A 13,443-nucleotide genomic window follows, 5' to 3' on the forward strand; every position below is an offset into this window, starting at 1 on the left:
TTTTTTTCAGATGTAACGTTACCGGACACTTACTATACGATATAGCTTTTTCTCCATAGTCGTTCCTTTGTTTGGTCACAAATTTTCACCTCACTCGGTTGCGAGCGCTTGCAAACCCAAAACTAATCAATAAAATTTTCGTATAAATTTAGCTGTGCGCGCACTGTTCGATTAATGGATATGCAGGCTGGTTTGCTTCGGGCTGTAGAGCGGTGCGATAACACGAAGATATTTTTATTTCCCCCCCAATCGCACGTCTAGTTGTCGTCGTAGTAACCGAGCCGTGCCGCTTCACGCACAATCGCTACAAACGCGGCGAGCGTTTCCCGACCGACCGGCAGTATTTGGTCCGCTGGGAGGATAAACATGTCGGTCGAGTCCGGTGGTCCGCGTAGCTCGAACGTAAGTGACACCGGTATGTTGCCGGTTTTGTACGCCCAATCGATCGAACCGCCGCTGGACGGGTAGATGGTTTCGTGCTTGCTACCGCCCCGATATTCCGTCCCGTTGACCGCCGTCAGTGCCGCGATTGCTTTGTCCGTGATCGACTGCAGGTGGTTGTAGTTCGGAACCTTATCGGCGGTGTGTCCGTACGGGAACATGAGCAGCTGGGAGTATGAGTGTAGCGCGATGTACGTTCGGATGCGAGCTGTTTCAACGTTCGCCTGCACGAAGTTTGCAAGCGCAAGCGATTCCGGTTCGGAGAATGGGCCACTGCCGGAAAAGTCGTAACTGCACGGATCATCGCTCGATCCGATGCCACCCCAGTTGCTGGCGAAGTTGCGATTCAAATCCACCCCACGGCACAGTCCGTACGGTTTGCGGTTCTTGCGCCAGAGTCGATCTCCGGTAAAGGTAAACCGGTAACCGTCCGGATTAACGATCGGGAAGAAGTACCAGTCGTACGCGGTACCGATCTCCCGCACGGACGGTTCCTCCGACGTGATCAGCTCGCTCATCAGAAAGGTTGCCGTTGCCGGTGAAATCCACTCCCGCGCATGTATTCCACCCTCCACCACGATCGCTTTATTGGCCGGGCGGCGCGACAGCTTTAACCCCTTTATGGGACGACCCTCGTAGCTGTGCCCAATTTCGAGTGTTTCCACACAATCGGGATACTGCCGTGCAATCCAATCCATCCAGGTGTAGATCGTTTCCAGCTGATAGTAGTGCTCCCAATCAAGCGTGCTCGGGTCCGTCGTGACCGGTTGCACCTTGGCCGCTTCACGATCAATCAGCTGCTGCATATTGCGCTCCAGCACACGGCCACTTACCGTGTGCAGTGCGAGCAGATCCTCAAAATCGGCCACCTTGCTTGCGGACACCATGATGGTTAGCTGCTGGCCGGGTTGCCGCGCATGGCCATAGAACGTGCAGCTATCACTCTTTGCTTCCAGCTGCTGAAACAATTGCACATGCTCCTCCGTGGCCAACTCGACACGATACAACCGGTAGTGATCGTACCGTGCCGCACCGTCACCGGCAACATCACCTTCAATCGATAGAAAATTAGCAATTAAAGCGAACAGCACAAACAAAAGAGAAGCTGTTTTACCAGACATCTTGCTGGCGACTGAAGCAATCAATCCTGCAACGGGACAACGAAGTGTTTCGATGGTTCCTTCCTGCGAAAGAAATCAATCAAATTAAAACCTGTCCCGGCCATTATCAGACAATTTGCCTTTTTCGTACCTTCGTATGGCTGCGTGATTGCCTCACCGTGAACTATCTTATCGTACCCAAACGAGCAGAAGTAAACCTATCACAATTGATGCAGCAAATTGAGGTGAATGACTAGGATTAATCCACACACGATAACCGTCGTATGCTCTTTATCTTGCGGATGCTGTTGAAATGTAAATAAACCGTTCGGTTTTTGTTTTGCGATGAGCTGTACTAAAAACCACTTCCACTATGGCTCGGAAGGGAACAAAACGTGAATACGACAGAACAATCTGTCGATCGATCTGTACACTAATTCTAATGACAATTGTCGCATATAATTATATATAAGTGGTGTATTACTAATGGACAACCGTACCGACTGGCAGCTATTCGAGATATGGTTCCTATTGTAAACCGGTACCGGTAAATTATTCTAATGGCTAGTGGACCATGGCGATGCAGAAAGTCTTAAGCCCTATTTTCGGTAAAATAAATTATACAAAATAGTGTCTCATTTCACGCATCTGCGCATGCAATGGTTTAGTATAAAATTATTTATAATATCAGAATGATATTCTATTTCTGACCGTCTCCTTCCCAACGTGCGCAAAAATGTCAAAGTTGTACTAAAAACCAGAAAATCTAGCAGCGCTGTATTCGAGCATGCAGCCTCCACAATCATGCTATTTGCCGTTTTTATTTGCACATTTTATCGCAAAACGAGATAATGGCATTGATAAATGGAACAAACCAGACATTTCAATAGCACCATAAATCAATCTACAATGACAGAATCTAAACAGCTTTTATATTGTTTCTTAGCAAAACTCATAGCAAAACTTACATCTTGTTGTTCAAACATCACACTACAATCTTTTAAAGTTCCTGCCTATTCGAATCGCTTTCGTAATATCCTCGTTGTGTGGCTTCACCGAGCATCGCGACAAAGGCGGCCAACAGTTCTTCAGCCGTTGGTATGATTTCCACCGCCGGGAGTACAAACATGTTCGTGCTGTCCGGTGGTCCACGCAGCTCAAACGTGTACGCGATCGGAACACCGAGCGCACTGTACACCCAATCCACACTGTCCCCGGACGATGGGTAGATCGTTTCAATCATCGCACCGGACACATACTTCATGCCGTGGGTGCGTTCGATCGCATCCGAACCTTTCCGACCGATCGCGACCAAATCGTCGTAATTGGGCACCCGATCCGTCTTATAGCCGTACGGGAACATAACCAACTGCGAAAAGGAGTGAATCGAGAAGTACGTCTTGATGCGTAGTTTCGATACATTCTCCGTTAGATAGCTGGCCAGAGCTTGAGTTTCCGGTTCACTCGCTTCACTACCACCGGCAAAATCGTACCGACACGGATCCGAACTTGCTCCCGGACCGTTCCAATCGCTCGCAAAGTTACGGTTCAAGTCTACGCCACGGCAAAGCCCGTACGGTTTGGTGTTTTTGCGCCACAATCGATCACCCTCGAATGTATAGCGGTAGCCGTCCGGGTTCACGACCGGAAAGATGATCCAGTTGAAGTTATCCGCCAGCTGGCGTACGTCCGCCCGGTCGGAGGTGAGCAGTTCGTTCAGCACAAACGTACAGCTGGCCGGTGAGATCCATTCACGCGCATGTATACCACACTCGACAAAGATGGCACTGTTGGCAGGATTCTTCGCTAGCTTCACACCGTAAAGTTGTTGGTTTTCGTAACTCGCGCTCAGCTCGATCAACTCCAAATGGGAGTGGCGTGACACCTGCAGCCGCAACCATTCATTGATCGTGTCCAAATGGTGGTAAAAGTTCCAGCTAAAATCTTCCGGTTTGGTGTTTTTCGGTTTGATCGTCGACTGCTCCCGATCGATGAGTTCCTGCATATTGTAGAGCTAAAAGAAAAACAACCATCGCTATAACGTTTGCTGAAACGCTTCCACAAGCAAATTGCTTACCAATATTGTGCCCTGTAGTTCGTACCTATCCAGCAGCTCCGTAATTTCTGCGATTTTGTGCGGCGCAACCATAATCGTTAGGTTTTGGTTTGGTTGCCGGGCGTGACCCATGAAGGAGTAGCTATCACTTTGCTCTTCTAACTTCTGTAGCATCTCCACCTGGGCCTGTGTCCGGATCAGGACCCGGTACAGCCGGAAATGATCGTATCTGGCCAGATCTTCAGTACTTGCTGTACTTGCGAAAGCGATAAGCAACGCATACACCAGAACCCACCGGAAAGACTCCATCTTGCACTTGACTGCATTCAATTACACAACCGTACCGACTGGCAGCTGATCGAGATGTGGTTCCTTTTGTGTGATGACCGGTAAATTATTCTAAATCCCTGCACCAACCTGCTTTTGACACAATTGGACTGTTTACGTAAACACGGATGATAAGAGCAATAGCGATTGTGGTGCTATCTCATTTTCCCCCGTACACAGCCTTTGAGTTCTTTTATCTCAGCAAGGACATCCACCACCCTAGAGTTACTTCTGCGATTTTACTATTTTCTCAATTTTCCGATTTTAAATTCACCCGGTTTTCAGTAAATTTTTTGTTAACGTATAATTCAAACATTCTATAAGATACAAATTAATCCACTTTTCTGTTATAAAACTAGCTTTTTACTTATCGAAGCAACCCATTCTTTCGTATGGCAGTACAAATGCATTCAGATATTCCATCTCGTTTGTCTAGAGCAGAATGTTATTTTAAATTACAGTTTTATTAATGTACTGTCAATATAATTGATACATATCTTCCTAGTGGTTTTAGCCTATTCAATACAATACCGCACACAATCAGTCGCTGCTGATCATTTGGATGCCAGTTGCCCGTCGCTAGGCAAACACACGATTCGGTTTGAACCGTCCAGTCCGAAGCTAACCTTTTTTATCACATCGATTAGATCACGACGTTCAGAAGCAAACAAACAAACAAACAAACATAGAGGTAAAACAATTCAAACCGCACGTCATGTGTACAACATAAAAAATCAACCCTTCCGGTTCATAAAATCAAAAGTGTATGGGCGGGAGGGCGTACAGTCTTATGCTATGGCCTGCGGGGTCCGTTCCTCTTCCCGGGCTTCCATGCTGGCTTGTTCCGTGTTTAGCTTCTCCCCAGCTAGTAACCGTTGAATGTCGCTAAGCGATTTGCCCTTCGTTTCCGGCACCATCACAAACACAAACACCGTACCAAGGAGTGAAATGCCCGAAAACAGCCAAAATACGCCCGCCTCGCCCATCGCATCCTTCAGGTTGGTGAACACTTTCGTCACCAGGAAGGCAAGCAGCCAGTTAAACACACCAGCCACCGGGCTGGCGAATGCTTTCACATTGTTAGCAAACAGTTCGCCCACCATCAGCCACGGTACGGGACCGTAACCAATCGAGAACATGGCAATGAACAGACACACGGCCATCACGGCTAACCAACTGAGATCGTCCACCTTGGCAGGGTCGTCCTGCTTTAGCTGGAAGTAAACCGCGAGTAGAATCGTTGACACGGCCATCATCAGGTCGGACACGAGCAGCAGAATACGACGGCCCACTTTGTCAACCACGGCGGATGCGACTAGAGTAGCCACCACCTGGATGCCACCCACGATAATGGACGCCGAGCTCATCTCCTTGCCACCATTGGCACTGGCGAAAATGGCCGAATTGTAGAAAATAACCGCATTAATACCGGACAGCTGCTGGAAGAACATCAGCCCGAGCGAGATAATCAACGCACGAATTGTGGCCTTCTCCCGGAACGCCACCAGCATCGGAATCGCTTCCGACTTCACCTTCTCATCTGCCTGCTTCAGATCTTCGATCTCGGCCGCCTCGTCGTACTGTGCGCCGCGAAGCCACTTTAGCGAGCTTGATGCTTCACTGTACCGGCCCTTTTCCACCTGTATCGAAAAAAATACCTCAATTAATCCTTTACTCACGTGTAGGGAACGCCGCAGTGGTACACTTACGAAATAGTATGGGCTTTCCGGCATGAAGAAAAAGATGGCCCCGAACGCGAGCGGTATCACACCGCAGATAATGCTGAGCACCTGCACGTCCACTCCAGACCCGACCGCATACACGAACAGGATGCCAAGCGTCACCATCAGCTGGAAGAACGTACCGAGCGTACCGCGGATCGATGGTTGTGCGATTTCCGCCGTGTACGTTGGTGCCGCCACACAGAACGCACCACCACCAACGCCAAGGAAAAACCGTCCCACCATCATCATACCAACGTTCTCCGCAAAGATAATCAGCAACCATCCCAGCACGAGAGGTAGCACCATCGCCAACATGGACCACTTCCTTCCAATCATCTTCATCATGTACCCGATCGGGAAACACATCAAGGCCGCGCCCAGGTTCGAGATTGAACCGATCCACGAAAACTGTTCGTCCGAGATTGGAAATCCATACTCGCTCTCCTGGGTTAGCGGTTTGTCCGTCGGTGCTGTCCAGCCGAGAAAAGTACCGGCCGCAAGCGCACCACCCGATGCAGCCAGTCCGGCAAGATACTGTGGCAATTTCCGGCCCGATTCACCCGCCACATTGTTCACCACGAACTTTGACATTGCGTCGCGCGCCTACAGGGAGAAAAAGAGGTAATTCGATTAAATATTACATATTTGTACCAGCGAAGAATATAGATTTACATTTTCCCCACTGCCATAGCCGGACCCGGTCGATGGTATGGCGGGCGTTATCAGTGGTTCCCTTTCCTCGTCCGACATGATGTGTTTCGTGCAGAGTGTTGAGTTTGGGAAAAAGGGTTTTCTATTGGAAAGTTATGTTATGCCATGACTGGACCACCATTTAACGTAAACTCTTATATGACTGATACGATAAGTGATAAGTGATTTTCCATTTTATTCCGTGTTATGAAAACAAATGATTGCACTCTTTGTTATTGTGTATTTGATTTTTTTTTTCGTTTGACAGATACGATTTAGTACAAATCATTGTTGATAAGCCCAAACTGTCACAGGGTGGTTCAGACGTTTTTATTTGTAATATCCTTTTTCTTTGAGTAAGTTTTCCTTTTCAATTGCGGAAAAGTATTCTTCGTTTGTAAATATTTGTACAAAAAAAAAACTATTTCAATCAACTGTTTCCAAAAAAAAAATTATGATCGAACATGTTCATCAAACACTTCAATGTGAACAAACAAACACCACACGGGGAAATATTATTTTACCAGTGCATCGAGTGGATTGTTTGACGCCTGCAATTAATATTTAATTACCATCCGATCCGAGCATTATTAAACGAGATGATATTGTTGTTTTTGTACATAGGAGGCAACATTTGAAACAAAATTCGATTAAAGTGCGTGCACATCGTCTTCTGCGCAGTACGATGTAAAATATGGAATCGTACGTAATCATTTTGTTTTCCATTGATGAAGAAAAAAAAAGACGCTCTTCGAACACTGCCTCGAATGCGTACATTTGTTTATGGCATAAAATTTGAATCACTTCCTGCATGTGATTTGTGGTAAACATCACAAATAATGCAAAACTGAACATCACCAGTATCAGTTCACAAAACGAGCGATATGCGTTTGTGACAAAATCATATTATTTACACATTTTAGCACTCCCCTCGGTTTTTTTTTCATTATTTCAGAGTTGTGTAGCCCGGAAAACGATAACAACACTTGCAGCAATTTTTTTTTTGTGTAACTGATTACCTGCTAATCGTACCTCAATTTGGCAAAACGGTAGCGTTTAAAAGTGCCTTTAGATCTTGTAACGTTTTTTTTTTTTGTTTTGTTTCGCCTCGTGTGTGGCTTGTAACGACACGGTTGCTAAATGTTTATCGTTGCGGACGCTTCTCTTAATAGCAACAGCTAACGGTTAACAATGCAACGGCGCGCCACTCGTGTACACGCTCTCGCTGGTGTGGCCCGTTTTATTGTGAGTTTAACAATTGACAGCAAAATAAAGCAAAAAAAACCCCGAACCAATCTGCAATGATGCAAACATTGTTTATCGGCATGCATCGAACGTGAATTCCGGCTCCGGGGGCCTGGAATGAACCGCTAACGAGATAAGAATATTGCCCAATAATTACTAGCGCCCGAATCTATGCAATACCAATCACATAAGCGCGTTTAATACTAAATCAATGCGATTACATTTCAAGTCCTACACTCCATATGGTGATCCATATGGTGATTCCCTTTATAGGGCCCCCACTACTTCACTACGCTTCTTTCGAGCTTACACGCTTTCTGCACATTCACCCTCACCACGTGAAAAATTGCAAACTATTTCTAACTAGCTGCATGCCACCGTACGCATGGCGAGTGCATTCCATGCACTTTCCAACCGGTCTCGCCGATATTAGATTCCGATTGTACGTCCACAGTCCGTTCACCTGCCCGGACACACCCGCCATTCAACTCTCACTCTCTATCTCTCCCGCTCGCACGGAATGTTTGACTCGACCAGTTGATGCAACCAGTTGTGCAGTGAGAGTGAGTAGTGACGTTGTAAACAGTGCAGCAGATTGAAGGGAACGGAAGTGCACACAGCGCGAGAAGTTGATGCGGGAAATGGTGCTGTGTGTTTTCGTGTCTGTTGTTTTAACTTCCGCGCCATTCCATTCCTAAACCAAAACCGCATTCTGGATCAACTCACCCGCTTCAGCACCGTCTGCACCATCGTTTGCGCGCCAGAACTTTAAAAAGTTCACGTACCGCGTGTATTATCGATTGATTGATGGAAAATTTTTGAGTAAAAGACACAACAACAACTCCTCCACAACAGTTACACCGTTCACGATCAAACTTCCAAAAGAGGAACGCACTTCCAGAAAGATGCTTTATTGACGACACGCCTCAAGCAGTGCGGGGCGCAGGTGTAGCACGTCGGACTTCCGTCGAGGAACTGAGCGCCGATGTTCGCAATCCGACCAAGTGCAGTCGCGAGTCGCGAAACCACACGATCACGCGTCTCGATCTTCCCCAACGATCAGGGAAACCCCGTGGAAGTCCAGCACGCTCGTGCCCGTCGGTTCGTGGCGACGCGCTCAGCCGGTTGCGGGGTGGCATTGCAAAGTTTTTCCTCCCGCTCAACACGGGGAGAGGGAAAAGAATTTTATCGACTGCTGTGTCTGTTCAATTTACGACTTTTTGTTTGTTCAAAATAGCAATAACAAAAAAAAGAACACTTGTTTACTACCGTTTTTTATTCTCGTATTGGTAGTTCATTCAATGTTTCGTGAGATTGGAAAATGTTGAATGGAGGTGAGGTGTTTGGTGCAGCAAAGTCGATTAGATCATTTATTTTTTATTACTTTGTTTACATCTACGCAACATACGAAAATATAGCAAAATTGGTACTAAACTAAACCACTATTGCGGGTTGGAGCAAAAATCCAATGCCATCCCGGCGTGAGACTGTTTACAGAGTTGTTACAGTTTTTGTTTTGCTTATTTAATTTACAAAGTAAATGTTACTCTTCATTAAACCAGTTCGCTATACCAAGGATTCTCAATGTGCGAAGGAAAATTCCCCTCACCTTTAGATTTACTCAGCTGTTGCTTCAAATGTCTCACCAAACTACCTTTCAGCGACTTATCAACGCTCGGAACACACGCTTGGGTCTCGTGGTATTTAAAAAAGTAATGCTTCATCAGCAATGAACCGCGATTAACATTGGCCATCGACCACATTCGACACACCAGCGCGGCACCCTGCGCTTCTACATTTCCGGAAGTGATTCGCTCGATCGCGCCCCGCACGACCCTGCAACGGGTCCACCGTCGGAATATAGCGTCTCTCCATGGTAAACCCACTTCCTTCCGAAGATTGCTTTCAAGTAGCAAGTTTGCCATCTGCAAAACATCGGCCACCTTCGGACAATGCCAAGGTCGGCTTGAATGCGTGCAGTTTTACTCGATTTCTCTGAGTTTTAAAGTTTAGTGCTTCGTATTGCCATCGTGTGCCGAAGCTGAAACGTGATGAGAGCAGGGCAGAGAATGCAATATCCGAATACTTCCAGCTGGAAAATTGCAACCGTTTCGACCAAGATGTGAGCTTAGGTACGTGACGGGCAATACGGTGGTGGTGGGAATTTTTATCAACCGCCCGCAAGTGGCTTTACTTCCTGTATATGCACAGTTCAGTACAGGAAGTCATCGACACGGACATCCATATAATTCTTGCTGCTTGTCTGTGGTGTAGTCTCAGTACGACTCCTTGTCTAGAACTCACACCTATTAAATTTGCATATAGAGACAAACAGCTAACGGTCGATATGAGATTCTCAGAAATACGACCCCAATAACTCTAAGTCAGTGTCAGACACTTCAAACTACGTTACTGGAGGCGTTAGTAAATCATTCGCCAGTTGTTCCATTTCCGCTTCAGTACATAAACCTCAGCCCGACCCTCTTAACTACCCACGGAACGCTAATGGCACACTGATACACCATTAATATCCGACATAACGCGATAGTGCGTTATTGCAAAAAATCAACCAGTGTTAAAGCCTGTGTGGAGGTTTCCTTTTTCGCCCCCATTTCGCCGACCTGATAAGTAGGGCATTAGTAGTAAAACAAACAAAAAACGAAGATCACTGAGGCAATCAATTAAACATGTCACAACACGTGCCACAACCTTTATGTTCTTCACACAAAAGCGGACCCGGTATATGGGAGGGGTGGACAAATGATTGCCTACTCTCTTTGCCGTAATACATCTCTGTTGACATTGCAAAATAAGAAATGAAATACCCCATCAAATCGCAGTATCTACGCTGATTAATCCCTGGTGCCATCTCTTCCGCTCTTGCGTCACGCGTACCTGGAGTGGAGTGTTTGCGATAATGGACAAACTATCACGCATCCGGCTTCATTGCATTCTTTACGAAGATTACACATCAGTAAAGAAAGGGCAAACCAATCAACGAACAACACCTGTCAGTAGGATGTCGTTGTGGTGTAACGAGTGGCACATTAGTGTTCTAACCCGTGCCACATTTACACCAGATGGCGCTATTACTATTCTTGGAATGTAAAAGATTGTATAATAGACTACGGGCTCTCTCCGTCTCACACACTCTCTGCAGATATATTCGAGAGGTCTGTAATCGCTACTATCAGCAGAGTGAGTAATCGAATCTAGCTAAAGAACATACGGCGTCAAACGGGCCAATCTAGATTATCACACCTCCCCCAACGCTTTCATCGTACCGATGCTGACCGAAGACGAGAGCTGATGTATATTCTCGCCCTTTAATACTGCATTGTTATTAAGATAGTCACCGCTCCGCCTCGTTTCCCATTATCAACTAATAAAGATTACGAAAAGGATGTAGGATTTAGATAGCTGGGGCCCTTATTCTATCGCACTACAAGTGCGCTATGGGCACCACCTACCGAGGTTGTAGACGAACAACCTCTAGGCTTTCTTTGTAGACATCAGGTCAGGGGGGTCGAGATAGGGCGGGGAGATATATAAGCATTTCTCTCGTTATCACTGCCATTATTCTAGAACCAATCAGCTCTGGTTTGGGGTTACTTCTGATACTTGGAATGCCTTTGAGCACCGTCTCCAACTCCATTTTCGTATCTTGATCACTGATTTCCGATACGAGATATTGAGTAACTTCGACATATTAACAATACTTCCAATTATCAATCCATTCCGAACAGGCACGAAGGTGACATCTGAGACCATAAATAATGTAATACTGACGTCCCATTGTTTGAATGCTCCTCTTTCCCCCCCACTAAAGTGGGCCTTACATCATCAGGCGTACGCACCAGTTATCTTGCCATTCATCCTAAAAACCCTCCGGTTGCGGCAATGAAGGTGACATTCGCGCGGGATGGATGAGCGCAGAGCAATGTTCAAACTGGACACCGTTCGGCACGTTACACCTGTAATTGTTCGGCTTTTACTGCTGATAATTTGAATGTCAATGAAGTAACACGGTAGCCAGTATGGTCTGTGTGGTCTGGAGCGGTTTTTCGAATGCGAACGCGACAGGAAAGCATGACCTAACATGGGCGAACAGTCGGCCGAACACCGATAGAAGGTGACGTTGATGTAGTGCGATGGTGTGACCGCAAATGGTCACTCAATGGTGCTGAGTTGATAACGGTGTAACGATAACGGTAGAACCGCGTATTTTTTACCTCCTGAATGCCCTTATGTGGGGTTTGCATCCAGCAAAGCACCGGCCCCACGGCAATACCTTTGCCGAGGTCATCTCAAAACCGTTGTGTTGCACTTATTGGAGCTATGTGTGGACAGTTTCACTCTTGCATAGATCTTAGGAATCCCGCTTGGAAGGATGTTGGGAACCAGTTTTTCGATCGGGGCTTTAAATCTGATAATTCTTGGAACTTTCCCAACGACTTAGTCTCCAATCCTCTGGAACGCTTGCAAAATACTTGTTGTGACATCCCAGATATCAAATACGATTTAAATAAAGAAAAAAAAAATCCACAAGAAACACGTTTTGCACTTGATGACATACACGGGACTAAACCAAACCCCATCAAAAGCCCCGTGCGGTCAAGGTACCGCAAGCCTCCATTTGGGAATCCCGAACTTTACGATCAAGACATGCATGGCAGGTGGAATATTTCAGTGACATTCACGCTGGAGTTCGGTGATTTTCTTATTGCACAGCGCGGTGTGAACACGTTCATCAGCATATCATTAAATGGAAGTACGAAAAGCGGCACTCAGCACCGCGTAGCCTTTGGGGCTACCCTTTTAGGGCAACGCGATGATGGGAGGAAGCGTACAGAAAGCAGCATGCAATGGCCACCGATTTCGGGAAGATAATGATCGACGAGTCTTCCGCCAACTACGGTCACCTGCTTTCGGCTGGATCAATAACGAGATCGCGATTCGGTTTGCAGTTCAATGACATGTTCTGCTGTATCCCAGGATCGTACGATCGATAATTGCCGCCGATGGCACCCGGGGCTCGGTTTGGTGTGCGCGGTACATATCATATCAAGGACAAATGAAAGTTGTCTGACAGGAGGCACGTCCACTTCGGAGCCGTTGAACTACGCGCACTACTCGGCAGCGACATCCAGTATCCACCGCACATCTTCACGGTGTGGAAGCGCCTAACCTTGCTGCAACTACGAACCTCTTATCCGAGCGTAAGCACTTCGTTCTCGTGTGACCTTGAACAATACCCACTGCATGCGTCTAAAGCCAACCGGTTCGGGACAGAAAAACCAGTGCAATTTCTATGCCCCCAGCTCCCCAACACAGCGATACAATTTTCTGGGAGTTTTCACGTTTTTGTTCGCTCCCTTCTTTCATCACCGTTCCTCGCTCGATTGATTTCGCCCCGGTGATGGAATAAATTGGAATAAATAAAGGTAGGCGCGAAGTTCTCGGTCATCCTACCTAGAGGGTTTTCGACGCAACCAAGAGTCAATAGAATACTACAAGTCTAGTGGTTTTGAAGTTGTTTAAATCTCAACTAGTCTGCACATAAATCGAACCATCCGACACGCCACACTCAAAGTTCTCGGCTATTACACTCCGAATGTCTAGATACGATGAGACCTCAGGCAGGCTGTTATCATTTTGACGTGCCCGGTTTAACCACGCTCCACGTATCCAGTCAACCATATGCGCGTCTCCATCACACCATCGAATTACCTTTGGCTCGCAGAGTTCCGTTCGCGTCTGTTTATTGAAGAAGCACGTCCGAAAACACGTCGCACAACACCGACGATAAGGATCTTGCACACCGATGATCGATCTAACGACGCAGTAACACCGCACCACT

At 46.7% G+C, this 13,443-nt stretch overlaps 3 protein-coding genes across 5 annotated transcripts; all 3 read right to left on the reverse strand.

Annotated features, from left to right (window-relative positions):
• Nucleotides 1-1,831, reverse strand: LOC128307022 (zinc carboxypeptidase-like). Of its 2 annotated transcripts, XM_053044731.1 has the most exons (3): nucleotides 1,693-1,831; nucleotides 1,556-1,625; nucleotides 1-1,492 (listed from the first exon to the last, which is right to left on the reverse strand). In XM_053044731.1, the coding sequence occupies exons 2-3, from the start codon at nucleotides 1,560-1,562 to the stop codon at nucleotides 258-260; spliced, it is 1,242 nt and encodes a 413-aa protein (XP_052900691.1). In that variant the 5' UTR covers nucleotides 1,563-1,625; nucleotides 1,693-1,831; the 3' UTR covers nucleotides 1-257. The 2 variants fall into 2 exon arrangements, with proteins under 2 accessions (XP_052900691.1, XP_052900690.1); XM_053044730.1 differs by lacking the exon at nucleotides 1,693-1,831 and having other exon boundaries at nucleotides 1-1,562.
• Nucleotides 1,832-2,502: 671 nt separating this feature from the next.
• Nucleotides 2,503-3,945, reverse strand: LOC128307055 (zinc carboxypeptidase-like). The gene is made up of 2 exons (XM_053044772.1): nucleotides 3,619-3,945; nucleotides 2,503-3,555 (listed from the first exon to the last, which is right to left on the reverse strand). Exons 1-2 carry the CDS (start codon nucleotides 3,904-3,906, stop codon nucleotides 2,542-2,544), a joined length of 1,302 nt encoding a protein of 433 aa, XP_052900732.1. The 5' UTR covers nucleotides 3,907-3,945; the 3' UTR covers nucleotides 2,503-2,541.
• A 406-nt stretch (nucleotides 3,946-4,351) lies between these two features.
• On the reverse strand, nucleotides 4,352-13,421 carry LOC128306785 (facilitated trehalose transporter Tret1). Of its 2 annotated transcripts, none has more exons than XM_053044398.1 (3): nucleotides 13,314-13,421; nucleotides 5,634-6,251; nucleotides 4,352-5,564 (listed from the first exon to the last, which is right to left on the reverse strand). In XM_053044398.1, the coding sequence occupies exons 2-3, from the start codon at nucleotides 6,237-6,239 to the stop codon at nucleotides 4,713-4,715; spliced, it is 1,458 nt and encodes a 485-aa protein (XP_052900358.1). In that variant the 5' UTR covers nucleotides 6,240-6,251; nucleotides 13,314-13,421; the 3' UTR covers nucleotides 4,352-4,712. The 2 variants fall into 2 exon arrangements, with proteins under 2 accessions (XP_052900358.1, XP_052900357.1); XM_053044397.1 differs by lacking the exon at nucleotides 13,314-13,421 and adding an exon at nucleotides 6,321-6,585.
• Between the last annotated feature and the right edge of the window lie 22 nt (nucleotides 13,422-13,443).

The sequence above is a fragment of the Anopheles moucheti genome, chromosome X, assembly GCF_943734755.1.
Source record: "Anopheles moucheti chromosome X, idAnoMoucSN_F20_07, whole genome shotgun sequence".
NCBI classification, from domain to species: Eukaryota; Metazoa; Arthropoda; class Insecta; order Diptera; family Culicidae; genus Anopheles; species Anopheles moucheti.